Raw genomic sequence first — 26,116 nt, 5'->3', positions numbered from 1 at the left:
TGTTTTTAGTACTTACTAATTATTGTATTTTTCGTAAAGCAGATACCAGGATTGGCAACCATAAAACATGAAGCATTTAATATAATGTAAATAAATCATTTTTATTATATTCTAATCTAATCCTTGATTATGGCAGACCATATGTAATATGGAAAATTTAAATTGTTCTTTGAGTGCAACAAGAAAAACACAATGTGTTTAATGCCCTTTAAATTATATTTTAACCTTCTAAAATTGTTATTTGAGGGGAATAGGAAACATATTTATTGTATTGCAAAATTTTCTGTTAAAATAAAGCCAAAATTGACACTTTTTCGTAGCTCCCTTTATTTGGAAAAGTATCAAAGTATTGATATACATTTATATATATATATATATATATATATATATATATATATATATATATATATATATATATATATATATATATATATATATATATATATATATATATATATATATATATTACACACCAATTTAAAAATCATAATTTCCTGAGATGGTACCAACATGTGGAATTTCTGCACTGGACTGGACTGTAATAAGCATTGCAATAAATAATCTTGTTTTGTTATCATTCAGGTTTATTGGCTCCCTGGGCAGGATCATTGTAAAGTGTAAAGACCTAAGAGTGATCCAGCTGGACATTCCTGGTTTGGAGGAGTGCCTCAACATCGTCAGTTCAACTGAGGTAAAAGGTTAGACTTAGAAAAAAGGTATTGTAGTGTTTTAAATATGCTTTATTGCCCATTTAGGCTCTGTCCACGCTGGATTCTGTGTCCCTGATGTACCCTTTCTTCTACCGGCCCATGTTTGAGGTCATAGACGATGGATGGTATTGTTTTAGACCACAAGATGCCTTTAAAGACCTTGAGTCTATGGTATGAAATAACTATTAAACCTTACAGCCATAAGTAAGGCTAAATGTTGAGATGACCAATACGTATTTTAATTTCTAAATATATTGATTAAATATTGTTATATATTGTATAAAATTTAATAATATAGTGGCAACGTTGCTAATTTGGCAATATTGATCTCTTCTGCTTTGTCCACGTATTCTCATGTGTTAATGCGCTGGCCACAACAAATAAATTGATCTAAGGGAAACGCGGACTAAAAATGTATTAACAGCCTAACATTTACTTTCTTCTATCAGACGGATGAATGGAGGCTGAGTGAAGTCAACAATGACTTTAGTGTGTGCCCATCCTACCCTCCCCTTGTTGCCGTGCCCAAGGGTATCGATGATGACGCCCTGAGGAAAATAGCAACGTTTCGTTACGCCGGCCGCTTCCCCGTGCTCAGCTATTACCACAAGAAGAATGGCATGGTGAGCGCATCGAGTGGTGACTCGGCTTCTCTAGCAACACAGTGTGACATCTCTTTTGTGTTGTCAGGTGATGATGCGAGCATCTCAGCCTCTAACGGGCACTAACGGGCGGCGGTGCAAGGAAGATGAGAAGCTTATCAATGCCACCCTGAGGCCTGGGAAACGTGGCTACGTTATAGACACCCGTGCCATCAACTTGGCCCAGCAGGCCAAAGCTAAAGGTGGAGGCTTTGAGTCTGAGGCAAATTACCCCCAGTGGAGGAGGATCCATAAGGCCATTGAGAGGTAAAGAGATGTCCTTATAAGGCAGAGGTCCAGAGGGGCATACTACAATTATTCATTTATTTATTTCCATTAAAGTAACCTGACTCTCCCAAACCATATACAGCAGTGGTCCCCAACCTTTTTGTAACTGCGGACCGGTCAACGCTTGAAAATGTGTCCCACGGACCGGGGGGGAGGTTATGTTCTTTTTTTTTTTTTTTCATAAAAATATACAATCATGTGTGCTTACGGACTGTATCCTTGCAGACTGTATTGATCTATATTGATATATAATGTAGGAACCAGAAATATTAATAACAGAAAGAAACAAACCTTTTGTGCGAATGAATGTGAATGGGGAGGGAGGTTTTGTGGGTTGGTGCACTAATTGTAAGTGTATCTTGTGTTTTTTCTGTTGATTTAATAAAAAATTAAAATAAAAAAAACTAAAAATTATTTATTTTTATTTTTTTTCTTGTGTGGCCCAGTACCAATCGATCCACGGACCGGTAACGGGCCGCGGCCCGGTGATTGGGCACCACTGATATACAGTAAATCCTACTAGCTGTAGTCGACAAAATTTAAATCGGTTGGGGACATTTCTGCGCTGTTGACCCGTCTCCGCTCGGGATGGTTTCCTGCTGGCCCCACTATGGACTGGACTCTCACTATTGTGTTAGATCCACTATGGACTGGACTTTCACAATATTATGTCAGACCCACTCGACATCCATTGCTTTCGGTCTCCCCTAGAGGGGGGGTTACCCACATATGCGGTCCTCTCCAAGGTTTCTCATAGTCATTCACACCGACGTCCCACTGGGGTGAGTTTTCCTTGCCCTTATGTGGGCTCTGTACCGAGGATGTCGTTGTGGCTTGTGCAGCCCTTTGAGACACTTGTGATTAAGGGCTATATAAATAAACATTGATTGATTGAAATAGATCTCACATAACCACAACAGATTATATTGTGAAACTGATCAACTATAGGGAAAAGTAATCATTTGATTTTTATACATTGGAACTTGCTTAAGGTAGGAGTGCTTATGTCGACAACCCATCTAAAAAAAAGTGCCAATTTAGGTCAACGTACATCAAGTGTCAAAACTGGGGCCATTTGTAGCCTGGGAAAGGTATTTCATCAGGACCATATGAAAATCCATATGCATCCGCACTGTATGGCTAATTTAATCAAATAAGAGCCCCTACATGTCTTCTCCAACACAACTCATATATATCATGGAGACGTGTTAAAGCAATAATTAAGAAGCGTATAACAAGAAATTTACAATTAGATTAATCAATCAATCAAAGTTTATTTATACAGACCTTAATCACAGGTGCTCAAAGGGTTGCAATTAATAAGAGTCTACATGGAGGAAAATACCATAACTGCTGCTGTGTCACCATTGTCACAGTCACTACATGACGCATAAGAGGATAGGCGGATCGATCCATAAATTGGTAGTATCGACGACACGAAGGGCAGTGTTAAAATATGATCGATACTGTAGTGATTAGGTTAGTATTTTTATTTTCTCAAAATCATTTTTTGGTTGTTTTTGTTTTAACTCTGGGAATTATTCCCTGGACAAAGGAAGACGTTGAGGGCAAAAAACAGTTAATTTAAAAGGGAAATAGATAGTAGTCACTTATGGATGTTGGTTATCAGAATTGGCAGCATAAAACCCTGATTGGAACAGCCCTAACGATTGCAAATGTAATGAATTATCATTGTTGTCAAACAGATCCAACGTGCTGCAGGAGAGCCTCATCAAGATAGTGGAGGCGTGCAACGACCAGTCCCACAACATGGACCGCTGGCTCAGTAAGCTGGAGGCGTCCAGCTGGCTGGCCCACATCAAGGAGATCCTGACCACGGCCTGCTTGGCGGCCCAGTGCATCGATAGGTCAGAGTTGATTGTGGATGACCCCTTTTGAAAGGTCTCTTTGTATTAATAATAATCAATCAATCAATGTTTATTTATATAGCCCTAAATCACAAGTGTCTCAAAGGGCTGTACAAGCCACAACGACATCCTCGGTACAGAGCCCACATACGGGCAAGGAAAAACTCACCCCAGTGGGACGTCGGTGAATGACTATGAGAAACCTTGGAGAGGACCGCATATGTGGGTAACCCCCCCCCTCTAGGGGAGACCGAAAGCAACGGATGTCGAGTGGGTCTGACATAACATTGTGAAAGTCCAGTCCACCGTGGATCCAACGCATCAGCGGGAGTCCAGTCCACAGCGGGGCCAACAGGAAACCATCCCGAGCGGAGACGGGTCAGCAGCGCAGAGATGTCCCCAACCGATGCACAGGCTAGTGGTCCACCCGGGGTCCCGGCTCTGGACAGCCAGCACTTCATCCATGGCCACCGGACCTATGCAACTCCCCCTCGCAAGGGACAGGGGAGAAGAGGAGAGAAGAAAAGAAACGGCAGATCAACTGGTCTAAAAAAGGGGGGGTCTATTTAAAGGCTAGATTATACAAATGAGTTTTAAGATGGGACTTAAATGCTTCTACTGAGGTAGCATCTCTAACTGTTACCGGGAGGGCATTCCAGAGTACTGGAGCCCGAATAGAAAACGCTCTATAGCCCGCAGACTTTTTTTTGGCTCTGGGAATCACTAATAAGCCGGAGTTCTTTGAACGCAGATTTCTTGTCGGGACATATGGTACAATACAATCGGCGAGATAGGCTGGAGCTAAACCGTGTAATATTTTATACGTAAGTAGTAAAACCTTAAAGTCGCATCTTAAGTGCACAGGAAGCCAGTGCAAGTGAGCCAGTATAGGCGTAATATGATCAAACTTTCTTGTTTTTGTCAAAAGCCTTGCAGCCGCATTTTGTACCAACTGTAATCTTTTAATGCTAGACATAGGGAGGCCCGAAAATAATACATTACAGTAATCGAGACGAGATAATAGAGATAATAATAATTATAATAAATTTTACTTATAAGGCGCCTTTCTGGGCACTCAAGGACACCGTACAAAATCAAAACAATAAAATCAAATTGGATAAAAACAACAACAACAAAGATAGAGGAGATAAGATGATTACAATGAATAAGCAGTCAGGAATAGGTGTGTTTTGAGTCTTGATTTGAAGAGGGATATTGAGTCCAAGTTACGAAGGTCTGGTGGTGAAGAGTTCCAAAGATGTGGGGCAGAGCGACTGAAAGCTCGGGCACCCATGGTGGACAGTTTAAATAAGGGGACAGTGAGATGGATGGATGAAGAAGATCTTAGAGAACGTGAGGGCGTGGCAACATGGAGCAGGTCAGAGAGATATGACGGAGAGAGGTTATGGATGGCTTTGAAAGTGAGGAGAATTATTTTAAAGTGGATACAATGTTTGATGGGTAGCCAGTGGAGTTGCTGCAGAACAGGGGTGATGTGCTGGATTGAAGGGGTTCTGGTGATTATCCGGGCTGCAGAGTTCTGGAGAAGCTGAAGTTTGTGAAGTGACTTGTGAGGGAGACCAAAAAGGAGAGAGTTGCGGTAGTCCAGGCAAGAGGTGACCAGGCTATGGACTAGTATGGCAGCAGTATGTGAGGTAAGGGATGGGCGAAGACGATTAATGTTTCGTATATGAAAGTTATCAGACCGGGTAATGTTGTTTATGTGGGCTTGAAAGGAGAGTGTGCTGTCGAGGATGACACCCAGACTCTTGACTTAGGAGGAGGGTGAGACCGAGGAATTGCCGAGAGTAGATAGATTTATTGGTGCCCTTGGGGAAATTCATTTTCACTGCTGTACATTTAAACAATAGACATTACACATCACAAAACATCCATCCATCCATCCATCCATCCATCCATCCATCCATCTTCTTCCGCTTATCCGAGGTCGGGTCGCGGGGGCAGCAGCTTAAGCAGGGAAGCCCAGACTTCCCTCTCCCCAGCCACTTCGTCCAGCTCCTCCCGGGGGATCCCGAGGCGTTCCCAGGCCAGCCGGGAGACATAGTCTTCCCAACGTGTCCTGGGTCTTCCCCGTGGCCTCCTACCGGTCGGACGTGCCCTAAACACCTCCCTAGGGAGGCGTTCGGGTGGCATCCTGACCAGATGCCCGAACCACCTCATCTGGCTCCTCTCGATGTGGAGGAGCAGCGGCTTTACTTTGAGCTCCCCCCGGATGGCAGAGCTTCTCACCCTATCTCTAAGGGAGAGCCCCGCCACCCGGCGGAGGAAACTCATTTCGGCCGCTTGTACCCGTGATCTTGTCCTTTCGGTCATAACCCAAAGCTCATGACCATAGGTGAGGATGGGAACGTAGATCGACCGGTAAATTAAGAGCTTTGCCTTCCGGCTCAGCTCCTTCTTCACCACAACGGATCGATACAGCGTCCGCATTACTGAAGACGCCGCACCGATCCGCCTGTCGATCTCACGATCCACTCTTCCCTCACTCGTGAACAAGACTCCGAGGTACTTGAACTCCTCCACTTGGGGCAGGGTCTCCTCCGCAACCCGGAGATGGCACTCCACCCTTTTCCGGGCGAGAACCATGGATTCGGACTTGGAGGTGCTGATTCTCATCCCAGTCGCTTCACACTCAGCTGCGAACCGATCCAGCGAGAGCTGAAGATCCTGGCCAGATGAAGCCATCAGGACCACATCATCTGCAAAAAGCAGAGACCTAATCCTGCAGCCACCAAACCAGATCCCCTCAACGCCTTGACTGCGCCTAGAAATTCTGTCCATAAAAGTTATGAACAGAATCGGTGACAAAGGGCAGCCTTGGCGGAGTCCAACTCTCACTGGAAACGTGTCCGACTTACTGCCGGCAATGCGGACCAAACTCTGGCACTGATCATACAGGGAGCGGACCGCCACAATCAGACAGTCCGATACCCCATACTCTCTGAGCACTCCCCACAGGACTTCCCGAGGGACACGGTCGAATGCCTTCTCCAAGTCCACAAAACACATGTAGACTGGTTGGGCAAACTCCCATGCACCCTCAAGGACCCTGCCAAGAGTATAGAGCTGGTCCACAGTTCCACGACCAGGACGAAAACCACACTGTTCCTCCAGAATCCGAGGTTCGACTATCCGGCGTAGCCTCCTCTCCAGCACACCTGAATAGGTGTGCTGGAAGGCTGAGGAGTGTGATCCCACGATAGTTAGAACACACCCTCCGGTTCCCCTTCTTAAAGAGAGGAACCACCACCCCGGTCTGCCAATCCAGAGGTACCGCCCCCGATGTCCACGCGATGCTGCAGAGTCTTGTCAACCAAGACAGTCCCACAGCATCCAGAGCCTTAAGGAACTCTGGGCGGATCTCATCCACCCCCGGGGCCTTGCCACCGAGGAGCTTTTTAACTACCTCAGCAACCTCAGCCCCAGAAATAGGAGAGCCCACCACAGATTCCCCAGGCACTACTTCCTCATAGGAAGACGTGTTGGTGGGATTGAGGAGGCCTTCGAAGTATTCCCTCCACCGATCCACAACATCCGCAGTCGAGGTCAGCAGAACACCATCCTCACCATACACGGTGTTTATAGTGCACTGCTTCCCCTTCCTGAGGCGGCGGATGGTGGTCCAGAATCGCTTCGAAGCCGTCCGGAAGTCGTTTTCCATGGCTTCCCCGAACTCCTCCCATGTCCGAGTTACGCGCCAAACTGCAGTGTTTTGTTATTGGACTTTTGTGCCCGTCACAGATTGTCCATAACAAACACCATGTTCAAACATAAGGGTGTCCATATGTGCACTTGGCACCAGGACACCCTAGGCCGCAGTTCCATGATCGACTTTGTAGTTGTGTCGTGGGATTTGCGGCCTCATGTTTTGGACACTCGGGTGAAGAGAGGGGCGGAGCTTTCTACCGATCACCACCTGGTGGTGAGTTGGCTGCGATGGTGGGGGAGGATGCCGGACAGACCTGGCAGGCCCAAACGCATTGTGAGGGTTTGCTGGGAACGTCTGGCAGAGTCTCCTGTCAGAGAGAGTTTCAATTCCCACCTCCGGAAGAACTTTGAACATGTCACGAGGGAGGTGCTGGACATTGAGTCCGAATGGACCATGTTCCGCACCTCTATTGTCGAGGCGGCTGATTGGAGCTGTGGCCGCAAGGTAGTTGGTGCCTGTCGTGGCGGTAATCCTAGAACCCGTTGGTGGACACCGGCGGTGAGGGATGCCGTCAAGCTGAAGAAGGAGTCCTATCGGGTTCTTTTGGCTCATGGGACTCCTGAGGCAGCGGACAGGTACCGACAGGCCAAGCGGTGCGTGGCTTCGGCGGTCGCGGAGGCAAAAACTCATCACAAAACAAAAATAACAAAAATACATCATAAATGACAAACACATTTATGGGCTTGTCAAGACAGGTCGGCCGGGCCTGCTGTTAAGGGCGGCTATAGCTGCAGGGATCAGGCTTTTCCTGAGGCGGGCCCTCCGGAATTCGATGGTTCTATACCTGCGCCCTGATGGTAGTGGGATGATGTATTGGTGTAGTGGGTGAGTGATATCCTGGACTATTGTGTTTGCCAGTCGAGTGATGGACCTGTGGTTTAAATCTGAAATGTTGGGTGTGGGTAGGCCGATGATTTTAGCTGCTATGTTTGTAATGCGTGTGAGTTTGGTCCGGTTGGTTACAGAAAGCATGGTGAAAAAACATGTGGAACAGTACAGAAGTACAATGCTTTGGTAAAGTAATAACAGGAGATGAGGTGCAACGTATAGTCCTTTAAGTTTTCGGATGGCTGACAGTCTTTGTTGACTTCTTTTTTGAATGTCCGTGGTGTGCTGATCAAAAGTGAGTTTATTGTCCAAGGTTACGCCCAGGTATTTAAAAGTGTCAACTGTTTTAACTGTTTGTGTGTTTATGATGATGGGGTTCTGAGGTGAGGGGGGGTTGAACCGTATTTCTTCTGTTTTATTGGCATTGATTTCCAGATAACTGGCTGTGCATGACTCTATGAAATGTTTGACTGTGTTATGATAGTCCAGGATGGATTGACTGTTGGAGAGGAGTGCAAGAATGGTTGTGTCATCTGAGTATTTTAAGTATGTGACGGACAAGCTGTTGGTTTTGGCGAGAATGGTTTTGGACAAGTAAGATTTTGGTTTTATTACTATTAAGTTGAAGGAAATTGGATGGGAACCACTGCTTGAGTTCACTAAGGCCGTCTGTAAGGGAGGAAGGAGGAAGAGAGGCAGTTGGTTTGGTTGAGATGTAGAGCTGGGTGTCATCCGCATAACAGTAAAAAATGTATTTTAAATTTACAGAAAATATTGCCAAGGGGAAGAATGCAAATGATAAAAAGCAGGGGACCAAGAACATACCCCTGGGTGACACCAGAGAAAACAGGAGACGGAGGGGATTTGAGTGAACAGAGTTGAACAAACTGAGTGCGGTTGGAGAGATGTGATCTATTCTAAACCAGTGAAGGGGTGTGCTTGTGATGCCAATACTGTGCAATCCGTGGAGGAGGACAGTGTGTGAAATAGTGTCAAAGGCTGCAGTGAGATCTAAGAGGATTAGGATACTGAGAAGACCACAATCAGCTGCCAGAGGAGATCGTTTGTGATTTTTACCAGTGCTGTTTCAGTGCTGTGCAGGGGGCTGAAACCAAACTGGAATTGTTCATATAGGTTATTTAACTGTAGGTGGGAGTGAAGCTGGGAGGAGACAGTTTTTTCAAGGATTTTTGAGATGAATGGCAGATTTGAAATTGGACGAAGATTATTAAAATGATTTGGATCTGAGCCTGGTTTTTTCAAAATTGGTGTTTTGGCTGCTGTTTTGAAAGCAGAGGGAACAATTCCAGTAGTGAAAGAAGAATGGATAATTTTGGTGATGAGGTGGATCAGTGAGGCATAATGCATGTTGTGTCTCAGGGAGGGAGCGTCTGTACTTGTCCACGGAACAGAAGGCACAGACTCTACGCTGCAGGTCACCTCCTTGGCTCAGATCATTCTGGATCCAGCCTGCCGGACGATCAGAGGCTTCCAAGGCCTGGTGGAGCGTGAGTGGCTCCAGGTAAGCTCAGTAAACCTGGCATTTTAAATAATACAAAATTATAATTGTTTTATCTCTCTTCATCTTTCAAGGCGGGTCACCCGTTCCAGCAGCGTTGTGCCCAGTCGGCCTATTCGAGTGGCAAACTTCGCCAAGAGGCTCCCGTCTTCCTCCTCTTCTTGGACTGCGTGTGGCAGATCCTGCGGCAGTTTCCGTGCTCCTTTGAGTTTGGCGAGAGCTTCCTGGTGCTGCTTTTTGAGCATGCCTACGCTTCGCAGTTTGGTACTTTTCTGGGCAACAGTGCTGCGGAGAGGTAAATCAGCAACCACAATATTCGGTGCAGTCTAAAGAGGTCAATTACAAGTAGGGGTGCAATGATACACAAAATTCTCTGTTCGGTTCAGTATGTATTTTAGTGTCACGGTTTGATATATTTTCAATACCAAAAAAGAGACATTTCCAAGCCTTTTTGTACTTGTAGTTCATTGAAATTATCAACATTTGTTTAAACTTAAAAGTACAGTTTTTTGATTAAATTCAATGTATCTGGTGCAGCTGTACCTGCCCCATTTTCTGCTGTGCATACTTATCACCATATAAAACCAAAACAGCAGCTTGTAAAAAATAAAAATAATGAAATTTACAAAATGAATCTGATAAATCACCCATCTTCTGTGATGCATTCTTAGCAGCAGAGTAACAGCGGGTGCAATACAAAAACTGCTGTCTCTAATTGGGCTTTTGTCTTGTTGTACAAAACAGGAACTATGGTTTCAGTAAAATAGGTTTGTGAAGGGATCTTGTAACGAGCCTCAAGTGTCCGCAGCAAACTCTACATTTTCCACAACAGAAAAGGGTTGCATGTCAACAGCCATAAAAGTAGCAATTGCCCGATTGATTTCTTTTGCCCTCTTTGAATCATGTGCTAATGCAGTGGTCACCAACTTTTTCGAGCCCAAAATCCCTGGTCTCAGCCAAAAACCAAAGAAAGCTCTACCCCTGCGTCAACTATATATCCATCCATCCATTTTCTACCGCTTGTCTCTTTCGGGGTCGCGGGGGGTGCTGGAGCCTATCTCAGCTGCATCCGGGCGGTAGGCGGGGTACACCCTGGACAAGTCGCCACTTCAACACAGGGCCAACACAGCATTCACGCTCACATTCCCACACTAGGGCCAATTTGGTTTTGCCAATCAACCTATCCCCATGTGCATCGCTCTGGAGGTGGGAGGAAGCCGGAGTACCCGGAGGGATCCCACGCAGTCATATATATATATATATATAAAATATATAATTTTAAAGACAAAGCTATGGTTTTTACGTCAGCATCGGAAGTAGTAAAATCAGCTGTTCACTTGGCAGGTTTTTCCTGTGTGGTAAAAGAGGGGATAAATGGGGAAGTCCTTCTTTAGCTGCCTTCTTATTTTATAATATATTACTGCCTTTGCACATGTCAATACTTAGTTTTGTATGCACAATAAATCAACACAAATTCCGTACTTGGACACAATGTTCACGGAGTCTCGTATAGCTTCCCGTCGCAGGTGAGCGATGATGGTCATTTACTAGTGGTTGAGGGAAGAGTTGTTTGATGTTGGATGTTAGAAAAAGGCAGATTTGTTGCAACAGTCATACATTCAGTCATTGTTGCAGCTCGATGATTTATGAGCACATCATGCAATGCGCGTTTGCAAGACAAGCAGGTGTAGCGTGCCGCGGGGGTGTGGCCGGGGTGTCGAGAGCGGCTGGATGAGAATCTGAAAGCAGAGGCTTGTGGGCGTGTTCAGGAGTTAAAATACGTGCCTGTTTGCGGGTCTGTTAGTCATTCTCCGAGTGGGGGTGTCACTGATGTCATATTAATACTTTTTTTCTAATATTTTCTAGGGCTGCAACTAACGATTAATTTGATAATCGATTAATTTGTCGATTATTACTTCGATTAATCGATTAATAATCAGATACAAGAGACAAACTACATTTCTATCCTTTCCAGTATTTTATTGAAAAAAACCAGCATACTGGTGCCATGTTCTTTCAACTTGCCAAATAAAACAAGGAAAATGTTACAAAAATGCACACTTTCGACACCCCTGCTATGGATGATAAAAAATGTAATCTGATAAATATATCGATAAAAAGCAGAGCCTGACGACACATGCGCGTTTATCACAACTCTCTCGCTCTCTCTGTCTCTCCCCCTCCCTCACGAATGCTGCTGCGCGCACAATTTGTTTTGATTTTAGCTAACGGGCTACGATAGACTGACCATACGTCCTCTTTTCACTGGACATGTCCTCTTTTGCGGAGCTGTCAGGGCGGAGTTTCTTAAATGCCTCAAATGTCCGGCATTTTGAGTATTGTTTACACAACGTGCAGTACGCTATTTAATATGTCTGTGTGGAAACTCGTTCGGTACACCCCCGTACCGAAACGGTTCGATACAAATACACGAACCGTTACACCCCTATTATTTTGATTATTGTTTCTCAGCTGTTTGTATATGTTGCCGTTTATAAATAAAGGTTAAAAAAAATAAAATTAAAATAAAAACGTAGGCTCAGCGCATGCGCATTGCATAGATCCAATGAATCGATGACTAAATTAATTGCCAACTATTTTTATAATCGATTTTAATCGATTTAATCGATTAGTTGTTGCAGCCCTAATATTTTCATGATTGACCGTTAGGGCCTCAAAGATCGAGTTGAGTTGTGGTAGCTGCGTTGTTTTGGTCTGAATGAAAGTGGGAAGCGCAACTTAGGCTGCATAGTTGGGCGTACATCCACTGAGCTTTCAGCACAGAACGCACCGTCAGAAATTGATTAACCAAACAGAAACCATTGTATCGAACAGTTCAATACGAATACATGTATTGTTGCACCCCTAATTACAGTAGATACAGTATGTCATCAATTTTTCCTTTTACAAAGACGATATTACTCACATTTGTCATGTAATAATTTTGCAATGTTTATAATGGAGGTTGTAGTTTGTAGTGACTGTTTTTAACATTTTTCAATCGCTTAAATAATAGTACGGCTTAGGGTAAGATGCAGCGCAGCTCTACACTTCTGAAAACCACTACCATAATTATAAACAGTTTTATGAAATTGAATACATTATCAAACAGTAATTTTTAATCCAACTCTTGCACCATGTTATGCATCACCATGGTAGTGTTTACCAAAAATAATTGACTCTACAGTTTATTTTGTTATCAGGTTACTTTTATAATATCATGTTTGTGTTGCGTCTCGTGTTTTGTAATTAATGAAAGACTAACTGCAGGCTAGCCGAGCACAACCCTAAAGTCAAAACATCTAGAACATTTCCACTTTGGCAACTCCATGCTGCACTAACGTTACCAACCCACCTCCTCCCTACAGGTCAAAACTGTCGGTGGCTGAGAAGACGGTCTCCCTGTGGTCATGGGTGAATCGGCCCCAGGAGCTTGAGCGCCTTACCAACCCACTCTATGAGGCCAACAGCCTTGTCATCTGGCCCTCGGTGGCCCCTCAGAGTCTACTGCTGTGGGAGGGTAAGACACATACACGTCGCACCTCTCGCACACCAAATAAACAAACTGAAACTGAGCTTTATAATTAAGAGTGTCCTGATAAAACTTTTTTACTTCCAGTACTAGACCGATATTGCAGCCTTGAGTTTTGAGTATAGGTCAATATCAATAAGCACGAATCATACATACTTTGATTACTTATTTTGTTGTGAGGAATGTTAACAAAGGCTTGATAAAGTAATTCTACTCAAATAAAAAACAATAGTGTTGTGGATATGTGCTGGATCTTTGCGATGCTGGATAGAAGTGTTGGAGCGAGGTCTGCAATTGACTGCTTGTATTTTAATGTTTATACTGTATTGATTTGAGATACAAGCCGATATAATCAGATTTTTGTTGCTAATATCCGACAGATATCAATACCTAGTTATCATCTTAGAACACATGCAGACTTGGATAAGTGCAGGGGGCTATTTGAGAATTTCAGTTGGCGTAAGGCAGGAGTTGGGAACCTTTTTGGCTGAGAGAGCCATGAAAGCCAAATATTTTAAAATGTATTTCCGTGAGAGCCATATAATATTTTTTAATACTGAATACAACTAAATGCATGCATTTTTAAGTAAGACCAACATTTTTAGAGTATAATAAGTCTCTTATTCTTTTTGATAACACTGTTATTCTGAAGCTAACCAATAATAAATAAAATACTTCTTACCATTAATACGACTTCTTGAACAGGTGCGGTACAAAACGGATTAATGGATTAAAATGCATGAGAATGTTTTATATTTGGAATGTTATTTTTAACACTGTGATTACCAGCGGAATTATTCATTCCTTATCGTGTTAAGCAATGTCAGCTAAGATTTATCTGAGAGCCAGATGCAGTCATCAAAAGAGCCACATCTGGCTCGAGAGCCATAGGTTCCCTACCCCTGGCGTAAGGCTACCATCCATTTTGGCCACGTGTGTACAATTACAAACCATATCAGGTGGCTTTTAGTCAATTAAAACACAGACAAACCAACTCAAATCTGAAATACGAGTGTGCTTTGGCCTATATTTTAGATACGTTACCAGAAGGGGGCAGTATTGTCATGTTGGAACCACAGCCGCCTCAGCGAGTGTAGGGACAACTCAATTTCAGAGTTGTATTGTACTGTAAATGGGTTATACTTGTATAGCGCTTTTCTACCTTCAAGGTAATCAAAGTGCTTTGACATTATTTCCACTTTCACCCATGTACACACACATTCATACACTGAGCTGTCATGCAAGGCTCTAAACATGACCCATCAGGAGCAAGGGTGTCTTGCTCAAGGACACAATGGAAGTGACAAGAATGGCGAAAGCCGGGGATCCCACCAGGAACCCTCAGGTTTGCTGGCACGGCCGCTCTACCAACCAAGCCAAATATTTATTTATATTGGGGGAAAAAAGGAAAACAAAACAACAAAAATTAATAATACAAGAAAATAATAGTAAAATAAATAACAACTTAGTGATTTTTCAAACTAGTTTACAGTTGCATGTTTACAGTTTCACATTCCAACATGTCCGAAAAGGATTAGAAAGAAGCAGCGCTTATTTAATCATATCCCTTTCTTGTCTGGAAATAATTTCTAACACAATTGTTCACTTCTTTTTTATCTCAAACACAACAACAATGAATGAATAAATAAATGTCAATACAGTTCACATAGATAGGTATAGGTTGCGTGTCATTCATTAATTAGGTTCAACATTTTTACCAGTAATTTCCCAAACCGCCCAAATGCACCTGAGATAGGTTCCAGCACCCCCCCGCGACCCTGAAAGGGGCAAACGGTAGGAAATGGATGGATCACATGAATACATTGTTTTACTTTTTTTCTTAATCCATTCCATTATTTAATTCCACATACTGATATACTAAAGTTCTTAAGTGTTACGCTTGCATACAAATGTTTTAATTTACATTTTTCTCTGAGATTATATTTTTCCTCTGTTGTTGAGCAGAATTTTTGTACATTCTTGAGTAGCAAATAGTTTGCTTTGTACATGATTTTAGCTGTGTGCAAATACACCAAGTCTTTGAATTTTAATATTTTTGATTCAATGAAGGGTCTCCATATCCAACGTTATGGCTTATTCTAACTGACCTTTTTTGTAATACAGTTGATTAATAAAGTGTACATATGTAGTTGTTTCCCTATATCTCTGCACAATAACTCAGATATGTTGTTAACACTAGGGAGCAGTAGAGACTATGGAGTGATTTTTGGTCCACAACATATTTAGATTTATTATTAAAATATTTTTTCTCCATGTTGTGCTGTATATTTTTTATTTCATTTTATTATCTCTTATTACACCCCAAATTTTGATTTATTTTATTGTTTCAATATCTACACTGTCTATTTGTGTTTTGACTTTCTCTTTTGCTGTTACCGAATAGCATTATTTTAGTTTTACTGAGTTGGTCCCAAACATGGCGCTCTGTAGTCACGTGAAGGGCTTTTGACCAATCTTTTGAGAGATTGTCTGGCCATACTCTCTCTGATGGGCCAAAAGCCCCCCACGTGACAACAGGGCGCCATGTTTGAGACCAACTCTGAAAAACTGAGTTGTCCATATGCTTTCTATACAGGGCTCTGGTTTAACGCTCTGCTATTATTCCATATTATTCAAGGTCCCGAAACAGTAGAAAAACATTCGCAGCAATGAGCAATTACATTCTTACTTTGCTAGTTTCCCTTTACTTAGACAAAACAGATGCACGAAATCTATTTTAGACGGGCAGTGTCCATACGAACATACTTAAAAGACAGTAATCATGTGTGAACATAGATTAGTCAGTGCAAAAAAAGAACAGTGAAAATGTTGTGTAATGTAATAATATGCAGTACTTGTTTGTGTTCACTCTTCTACTCCTACACCTAAACGGCTGCACACACCCACTGTAACTTTATGGTGTTTTGATGAATAGCCACAAAATTACACAATTTTATGGGACTGTCACGGTTATTTTGATAGATTTTGTAATCAAGATTAAGTACACGATTATTCATTAAATTGAAAACATTAATATTTATTGTACCACCAAAACTCAACTTTAAATATAGTTTAAAAAAAACAACCTGGATACAAATTAGTAACGAATAAACCCCTGCAAGTAAAATAATAATAATAATTGCAATGACAATACAATTAAATAACAATAGCAATTAAAAAAAATCAGTTATTCCGTTTTAATTGTTTTTAATTCAGTCTTTTACCTTTTATATGTCTTTTACCACTAGAGTGTCCTTTTGTGTCAAATAACATTTTATGAAATGTTTCTTAATTAAATGCAAAAATTCTCACATTTATTGGTGCAATACATCTTTAGACAAATTTGACCAGTATTTTAGGTTAATAAGTGCTTTAAGTACATTATTCTTATAGAATGTACATTTGTGAAATCTTTATTTTGTTAGGGCAGTCAGACTGGATGGGGCTCACCGCGCTGTTATTGTGAAGAGAGGAAGAGTGTTGTGCTGTTGTTCTCAACTTGACGAGTAAAGATGTGACTCACCTGAGGCTGTTAAAAAAAAAAAAGACAGCGACCCTCTAGCTGTGAACACTGTTTGTACATTGATTTTACTTTGATGATGTCGTTCACAAGCAGGTGTAGGGATTGTTCTTGATAGCTTTAGCTTCGTAGTTTACTTACTGTTTCAAGTGACAGTCTCAACATTGCTTAGTTCAGGACGGGTCGGTTGAGTGTGTTGGCGATAAATGAGCACTAACAGACACATTATTTTTCCAAACAAAAATGTATTCTTCCCACAATGATAACATTTCACTTACATTTGTGTCAATTTCCCTGATATTATTTTGTATTTATCAGCGGATTTGGTTTTATTGTCCAATTATGTGACTACGCCCGCGGTTACGCAGAAATCAAATGCCTTACTTTTTTGTTAAGTTTAGTGATTATTGATTCGGCATATTAGCATTGGGTCAAAAAGTAGCAACCATGGTCCAACTTCTAGTAAACATGCTCTTTTTTCACTCATTTGCTCCTCATCTGTTTCACCGTAAAAAATTGTATTAAATTTCCAGCCCTTCTGTCAAGTAAATGTGTGTAAAGTTTGAGCAAAATTGGTTGGAAAACATGTCCACCATCAAACAAAACGCCTATGCTGCTTTTAGGATATTTATGTTCATGCAAATGCATGCTAGCATGTCTTGACAACACCCCAGAGAGGGCGCCATGAATTTTATAAGAAAATTAAGCTACTGACCAATACAATTACCCTTGTGGAAGAAACACCAAACAGGAAAATACTAAATATGGCAAGTCAACCTAAGCATGCTGCGTCACAGACTACCAGTAACATGAAGAGTACACTCTGTGACCTTTGCCAAGCCCTCGTTTTTCCTTTCAGTACCTTTTTAGGGCCCCAGTGGGAAAAATTATTGATTTTTCCAATGAATCACGATTAGAACGTGGACTATTCTAAATAGCTGGACGAATAGAATAGAATATATCTTTATTGTCGTTGTACATTGTACAACGAAATTGTAAGCAAAACTAATTTAGTGCAAATTCATAACACAGAAAACACTAAGAACATAGATAAATAGATAAAAATACATAAAATACATAAAAATAGCAAACACACAGCTCACATGCACAGTCATTATTGTCGTCTTGTGTTCAGCGACACTATTGATCTCGGGTAAAAAGTGTTCTTAAGTCTGTTTGTCCGGCATTTTATTGTCCTGTATCTCCTGCCCGAGGGCAGCAGTTCAAAAAGTTTATGTCCAGGGTGGGATGGGTCCCTTATGATGTATTGGGCCTTTTGGAGGCACCTGGCACTGTACAGTTCATCTAGGGAGGGGAGAGAGCAGCCAGTGATCTTCAAGGCAGTTTTTATGACCCTCTGAGGGGCATTTCTCTCTGCTGCCGTGCAGCTGGCATACCATACACACATGCAGTATATCAGCACACTCTCTATTGAGCAGCAATAGAAGGACACAAGCAATGTATAAATATCCATTATTTACATATTGTAAATAAATGTTGTACGCGCTCACTTCCAAAAAACGGAAATCAATCAATCAATCAATCAATGTTTATTTATATAGCCCTAAATCACAAGTGTCTCAAAGGGCTGCACAAGCCACAACGACATCCTCGGCACAGAGCCCACATACGGATGACACTGCACACGTAGCCAAAGGAGGAGCCTTGTAGACATATTATTATTATTATTATTATTATTATTATTATTAATTCACATACAGTTACAATATATTATAATGTACAATTTATTAACAATATACCATAAAATACTATTATACAAAACCCCAAACCAGTGAAGATGGCACGCTGTGTAAATCGTAAATAAAAACAGAATGTAAGGATTTGCAAATCCTTTTCAACTTATATTCAATTGCATAGACTGCAAAGACAAGATATTTAATGTTCGAACTGACAAACTTAAAGGCCTACTGAAATTAAATGTTCTTATTTAAACGGGGATAGCGGATCCATTATATGTGTCATACTTGATCATTTCGCGATATTGCCATATTTTTGCTGAAAGGATTTAGTAGAGAACGTCGACGATAAAGTTCGCAACTTTTGGTCGCTGATTAAAAAAAAGCATTGCCTGTACCGGAAGTAGCGTGACGTCGCAGGTTGAAGGGCTCCTCACATTTCCCCATTGTTTACACCAGCAGCGAGAGCGATTCGGACCGAGAAAGCGACGATTACCCCATTAATTTGAGCGAGGATGAAAGATTTGTGGATGAGGAACGTGAGAGTGCAGTGCAGAACGTATCTTTTTTCGCTCTGACCGTAACTTAGGTACAAGGGCTCATTGGATTCCACACTTTCTCCTTTTTCTATTGTGTATCACGGATTCGTATTTTAAACCACCTCGGATACTATATCCTCTTGAAAATGAGAGTCGAGAACGCGAAATGGACATTCACAGTGACTTTTATCTCCACGACAATACATCGGCGAAGCACTTTAGCTACGGAGCTAACGTGATAGCATCGTGCTTAAATGCAGATAGAAACAAAAGAAATAAGCCCCTGACTGGAAGAATAGACAGAAGATCAACAATACTACCAAACTCTGGACCTGTAACCACACGGTTAATGCTGTACTGCCTGGCAAAGCCTAGCAATGCTGTTGCTAACAACGCCATTGAAGCTAACTTAGCTACGGGACCTTGACAGAGCTATGCTAAAAACATTAGCTATCCACCTACGCCAGCCCTCATCTGCTCATCAACACTCGTGCTCACCTGCGTTCCAGCGATCGACGGCGCGACGAAGGACTTCCCCCGATCGTCGATGCGGTCGGCGGCTAGCGTCGGATAGTGCGTCTGCTATCCAACTCAAAGTCCTCCTGGTTGTGTTGCTGCAGCCAGCCGGTAATACACCGATCCCACCTACAGCTTTCTTCTTTGCAGTCTCCATTGTTCATTAAACAAATTGCAAAAGATTCACCAGCACAGATGTCCAGAATACTGTAGAATTTTGCGATGAAAACAGAGCTGTTTGTATTGGGATACAATGTGTCCCAATACTTCCGCTTCAACCATTGACGTCACGCGCAAACGTCATCATACATAGACGTTTTCAACCGGAAGTTTCCCGGGAAATTTAAAATTGCACTTTATAAGTTAAGTTAGTCATATTGGCATGTGTTGCAATGTTAAGATTTCATCATTGATATATAAACTATCAGACTGCGTGGTCGGTAGTAGTGGGTTTCAGTAGGCCTTTATTTTTTTTTTTTGCAAATAATCATTAACATAAAATTTAATGGCAGCAACACATTGCAAAAAAGTTGGCACAGGGGCTTTTTTACCACTGTGTTACATGGCCTTTCCTTTTAACAACAACTGAGGAGACCAATTTTTGAAGTTTTTTTAGGTGGAATTCTTTCCCATTCTTGCTTGATGTACAGCTTAAGTTGTTCAACAGCTCCGTTGTGGTATTTTACGCTTAATAATGCGCCACACATTTTCAATGGGAGACAGGTCTTGACTACAGGCTGGCCTGTAGTACCCGCACTCTTTTACTACGAAACCATGCTGTTGTAACACGTGCAGAATGTGGATTGGCATTGTCTTGCTGAAATAAGCAGGGGCGTCCATGAAAATTGTTGCTTGGATGGCAACATGTTGCTCTAAAACCTGTATGTACCTTTCAGCATTAATGGTGCCTTCACAGATGTGTAAGTTACCCTTGCCTCGGACACTAATACACCCCTATACCATCACAGATGCTGGCTTTTGAACTTTGCGCCTTTAACAGTCCGGATGGTTCTTTTCCTCTCTGGTCCGGAGGACACGACGTGCAGTTTCCAAAAACAATTTGAAATGTGGACTCGTCAGACCTCAGAACACTTTTCCACTGTGCATCAGTCCATCTTAGATGAGCTTGGGCCCAGCGAAGCCGGCTGTGTTTCTGGGTGTTGATAAATGGCTTTGGCTTTGCATAGTAGAGTTTTAACTTGCACATACAGATGTAGCAACAAACTGTAGTTACTGACAGTGGTTTTCTGAAGTGTTCCTGAGTCCATGTGGTGATATCCTTTACACACTTATGTCGCTTTTTGATGCAGTACAGCTTGAGGGATCAAAGGTCATGGCCATTCAATGTTACGTGCAGTGATTTCTCCAGATTCTCTGAACCTTTTGATGATATTACAAACCGTAGATGGTGAAATCCCTAAATTTCTTGCAATAGCTTGTTGAGAAATGTTCTTCTTAAAGTATTCAACAATTTGCTCACGCATTTGTTCACAAAGTTGTGAGCCTCGCCCCATCCTTGTTTGTGAATGACTGAGCATTTCATGGAAGCTGCTTTTATACCCAATCATGTCACCAACCTGCTCCCAATTAGCCTGTTCACCTGTGGAAGGTTCCAAGTAAGTGTTTGATAAGTATTCCTGAACTTTCTCAGTCTTTTTTGCCACTTGTGCCAGCTTTTTTGAAACATGTTGCAGCCATCAAATTCCAAATGAGTTAATATTTGCAATATGTGTTATTGTTTTTATTTACGATTTACACAACGTGCCAATACGATGATAACAAAATATGTATACCGGTAAATAATAGAATTATAATCCAATCTTAGCCCGTGAATGGTAATCGTAATCAAATCATGAGGTGCCCAAAGATTCCCACCTCTACTTTTCACATGGCGCGTCACTGATTCCTTTAGCTTGCGTGCTTGCCGAATAGCTTGCACGGCGGGTGACACCCGAGCCCTTTCAGTCGTCAGGAGTCATATGCGTGCTGATCTGAGATGTGTGGCACACTTTTATGATGATGTCCCAAGGCGTGCTGTCATTTGTTTCTTGCGCAACACAAAGTTTAAATTAATTTATTGTCATTTGTGCTCATTCAATAAAGTAGGACGCGGTCTGCCTGTAAAAACACAAAAAGGAATGTTGTGTACCTGCATTCCGCCATAAAGTTGCGATAAAAGCAACAGTGATTTTGAGTTGCATCGCACTTCCTGTTTACTTTAAGTGGAGCAATTAATAAAGAAATGCTGCTCTTGCTGCCCTTCCTTCACCAATACACTCGACCCCACACAACGCCTGGTTAGCCCGAATTGACCGACTGCGCAGATTGGACTTGTCGGGTGCATACTGCTGACATTTCTGGGTGTTATTGATGATGCAACCACATCATAAACACTCAAACTGCTGCTATCTTGACATTTATTAAGACAACTGCAAAATATAAGATATTTGCAGACAGACACAGCTGAATGATTATTAACCAACTAGTATTGTGTGACTTTATACTTTGAAATGTATGTGACCCTTGCTGCCCAATCCAAGGCTCTCTATGCTACTTTCATATTAGGGCTGTCAAATGATTAAGATATTGAATCGCAACTAATAACATTTGTCAATAATTAGCTCATAACAAATCCAGGAATCGCAGATTGATAAAAGTTTTTTTTAATCTTTAATAAGTGAACCTTAGACAGATCAAGTTTTTAATACTATCAACATGGGGCTGGAAAATGTGTTTCCTTTATGCAAATGTTTAATAAACATTATTAAACAGCTCAGCATAAAATGTATCCAAATACACTCTAACAGACACACGCACACACACACTATCACTCACACAAACAAAAATACTCTCTCACGTATGCTTAACATTTCTTAGTCCACAATATTGATTGGTTGCAGAGTTGTCACCCATTTTATAATTTCTATTATTTTGCGTCCCTTATTTAGCTCAACAAAGAAACCATAATACAATGTATGTTGCTCGACCGCAAAACATCCGAGTTATTGGCAAGTAATTATACAGATGCTCATAATGCCATCCATGCATCCATTTTCTACCGCTTGTCGTTTTCGGGTACGTGGGGTGGCTGGAGCCTATCCCAGCTACACTCGGGCGGAAGGCAGGCTACAAGACAAGACGCCACCTAATCGTAGGGCAAAAAGTCAGACAGACAAGCTTTCCTATTGATAAACATTTCAGAAACCATAAGCTACACCGTGTTCAGATGTAAATGCGGTATAATAATAACAGTGGTTTCAAGCTAAAGGCATCTTCCCATGCATTGCCTTCTATTTTTGGTCGACCGCGCAGGAAGCCACGGACGCTGCTTGTGTATGACAAATGCCTCTTCCACCCTGACTTAACTAGTGTTTTCTTTAATTACAGGAGTCTTTCTCCGCTGGAACCGCTCGTCCAAGTGTTTGGACGAGGCCTACGAGGAGATGGTGCACATCATCGAGTACAACAAGGAGCTGCAGAACCGGGTCAACCTCCTACGCAGGCAGCTGGCCCAGCTGGAAACCGAAGATCCTCTGCTGCAAACACCATAGAACCAGCACAAAGGAGGCGAAAAAGGTAGAAGACAGATCTGCAGACTGGTTTGATTGATTTCAAATACGAGGGATTGAATTGTTTTTTTATGTTTACATCACATAGTTGCACATGCCTGAAGCTTTTGCCCTCAAAATACACTGTGGACACACATATTATTAGACACTTCTTAATCAACTTTTCTCCACTGTAGGTAGGTGTACAAATACTTTTGCCCATATGACATACACATCTTTTGTCTTGTATCCCACCGAATGTATACGCAGCTAAAGCGCCGCACAGGTAACTATGGCAACAAATAAGAGCGCCGTAAGGCAGCACGTGGCTTCCCTGCACGTTGCTGTGGCACCATGAGCGTAGGTGGAACTGACCAGTCGTACTGGTTATTAGAATATTTATCACAAGCACTACTTCGCTTTGCAGTAAGTTGAAACCGGGAAGCGTTATGCACCTTGCAAGTAATATCCAATACATGAGCTGTCATCCTCTGCTCAGTTTCTGTATTACTTTTGACAAGGTGTTTATTATTAGAGATACAAGATACATAGCTTTTGTATTGGATCACATTGTTTACTTTAAAGTGTATGGTGAGCGTACAATACTAATGCATTAGTGCATTAATTAATTAATTTGTGCATTAGTGCATACATTTTCAGAAAACACAAAAAACTTCACTAAAATGTAACATGACATTCATTGATCATTTCACTCAAAAAGGATGTAACAAAGTATGGCTATTGGCATAGTATTAACACTGTGTGTAAATTATGTAACTTAAGACAAATAAATGATTCCGGCAATTTTTTTAACATGCCTTTGTGACTTAAAGGGATAACTGTATTTTTTTATTTATTTTGCGTAACATCTACAATCATTAGGAAAGACATGAAGACGCATGTAAAAAAAAATGTATGCACTCAAAATAGTGAATAGTAAAAGTCCGCTTTTATTTACTCCATTTACATTTCGTGGCTTGAATATTTACTAAGTATTAGTGATATTGTTATTATAAGCCCGAACGCAGACAAACTATTTAAAGCGGCGCCGTGATCACAAGCTTGTGTGCCAATGTTGATCGACTGATGAGCTGCTTCCTCGTTTCCCTGCTCGTCAAACTTTATTTTAGATCATTAATACCTTGATAGTAGTAGGACAAGGACGTATTCCGACAAGTTGGTACACTTTGACAGCCAATTTAGACCTGGTAAAAGACGCTTGGTTCCACCCCCCTTTTCTCACTAGGTTTATGAGTCATTCTTTTATATCTAAATGGGAATATATGAACATCCTAGCAGTCGGCATCCTAATGACAGCAGGCCTTGTAGAGTAAGTGCTGATTTAATATGTTTGTTCACTCCCATACAGTCTGTAGTGAGCAGTATTCAGTGATGTAGTTAAAAAAAAAAGTGAACATCGTGATGGGTTTGTTAAATGAATGTGCCGCATATGCTAAAAATAAGAAAAATACGTAAATATTAAATTACATTACATATGTACTTACAGCATGTATATAAAGCCTCAATGGAGGTGCTTGGATGTTTTTAAAGGCTTTATAGGCAGAATAGCGCAGCACTCATAGACTCCATTGTAAGCGGACTTTTGATTGCATTTATTTGCTATTTTGAATGCATTAAAAAAAAAAACATCCGTCGTCATGTCTTTCATAATGATTGTGAACGATAGACAAAATTCCCTCAAAATGTGCCGTTCCCCTTTCAGCAAGATATGGCAACAATTTATTTTGAAGGTGTCTACATAAGTCACAAAAGCCTGTCATACACCATAATCATGAGCAATAATGTTGCTTCAAAGTGGCATTAATGTTAATGACACATCACATGTCATGGCTATGACAAAGCTTGTATGACTCTTATGTAGACACCTTTAAAATAAAGTGTTACCTTACCTTAAGTTAAAAAAAATTGCCAAAATCTTTCTTTATTTCATAGGCCATAATGTTAACGGGGTCAAATCATGAGCATGTAGGCGATTTTACCTTAGGTGGCCAGCGTAATGAGATGATTTAGGCCAAAAAAAAAAAACAATTGCCATGGTTACAAAGCCCACCAAAAAGTCTTAATAGCATTTTATTATCATATTAAAACAATGCACTTTGTTTTTGTTGCAACATACTATACTGTTTCTCAATCAAAAGTAATCTGTGTGTTAAGAAACTGAAGTTATTTCACGTTAGCATGAATACAGTGCAGCTCATCCCTTGTTTTTTTGCAGAATGTGTACAGTAACTGATCATTTCATTTAGCCTTAAATAGACTTTTGTTGCTTATGGCTGTCTGTAGCTATGCCAACAACAAAAAACACTTTAATATTGTTGTCTCACTTATTCCAACCACTACTTTAAACTGCTTTATATTGTACATTTGAAGAGATCCTGCATGCACAAAATGTTTACATTATGTCAAATGTCTAGTTGAATTATATTATTATACAGTGTAATTATGCATCATGTCCTCTAATAAAACTCTGTGATGTGATCGCAACAGTGGAGAAATATTATTGTACTTTAGTGTCGAAATATCTTTCCACATGACAGTAGCAGGGGTCACAATTCACCAAGGACCACGGCCCGAAATATTGTGCTATGTGTGTTGATGATGTGTCAGTGGAATAAATAGGCGAGCATCAGCTGCCTCCAAGCACCATGTGACTGCTGCTTTTTACATTGGATCATACTTTCCTACACATATGAATGAAACTTGTTGCTCATACAATGAAGGACGGCGGTTTTAGTATTGTTTTGTTTTTGGTAAATAAAATAAGTGTGTCAGCTTACTGATTAACTTTGTGCTTTGACAAGGTTTTTTCCTTCCCCTGCTATGATCGAAATGGGTGTGTCGGCTCGTCCACTCATATCCTTGTGCAACAGCTTAATCCTGCCCCTTGTACTCCCTTCTGGTGACCTCTAGCAATTGCAAACAAAGCATTAATGTCAAAACTTTTTGGAATTGAAATGACTGATTATTGTTCTTTAAATCAGATCAATTACACTATTTGAAACAACGTCCTTCTGTTGTTCGAGATGGCGTTGCCTCCCAAAAATATTGCTACACGACACTGTTGCAAAAATCAAATAAACAAAATACATATGATGCAGATATAAAGCTGTATAATCATTAGATAAATGATCAACAATTTAAGGATAATTAATTGGTTGC

General features: G+C 41.3%; 1 protein-coding gene across 1 annotated transcript in view; it reads left to right on the top strand.

The window, feature by feature from the left end:
• The window catches only part of mtmr9 (myotubularin related protein 9), a 30,374-nt gene extending 4,672 nt beyond the window's left edge, over window positions 1-25,702 (top strand). Inside the window, exons 3-11 of the mRNA XM_062044667.1 lie at window positions 583-691; window positions 756-881; window positions 1,160-1,333; window positions 1,401-1,618; window positions 3,346-3,507; window positions 9,446-9,587; window positions 9,659-9,879; window positions 12,953-13,104; window positions 22,776-25,702. Of these exons, the coding sequence (XP_061900651.1) occupies window positions 583-691; window positions 756-881; window positions 1,160-1,333; window positions 1,401-1,618; window positions 3,346-3,507; window positions 9,446-9,587; window positions 9,659-9,879; window positions 12,953-13,104; window positions 22,776-22,939 (1,468 nt within the window). The 3' untranslated portion in view covers window positions 22,940-25,702. The remainder of the gene's footprint in view (window positions 1-582; window positions 692-755; window positions 882-1,159; window positions 1,334-1,400; window positions 1,619-3,345; window positions 3,508-9,445; window positions 9,588-9,658; window positions 9,880-12,952; window positions 13,105-22,775) is intronic.
• Window positions 25,703-26,116: the final 414 nt, after the last annotated feature.

The sequence above is a fragment of the Entelurus aequoreus genome, linkage group LG04, assembly GCF_033978785.1.
Source record: "Entelurus aequoreus isolate RoL-2023_Sb linkage group LG04, RoL_Eaeq_v1.1, whole genome shotgun sequence".
NCBI lineage: Eukaryota > Metazoa > Chordata > Actinopteri > Syngnathiformes > Syngnathidae > Entelurus > Entelurus aequoreus.
Note: the sequence above shows the minus strand (reverse complement) of the source record. Positions and strands in the feature narration are given on the sequence as shown.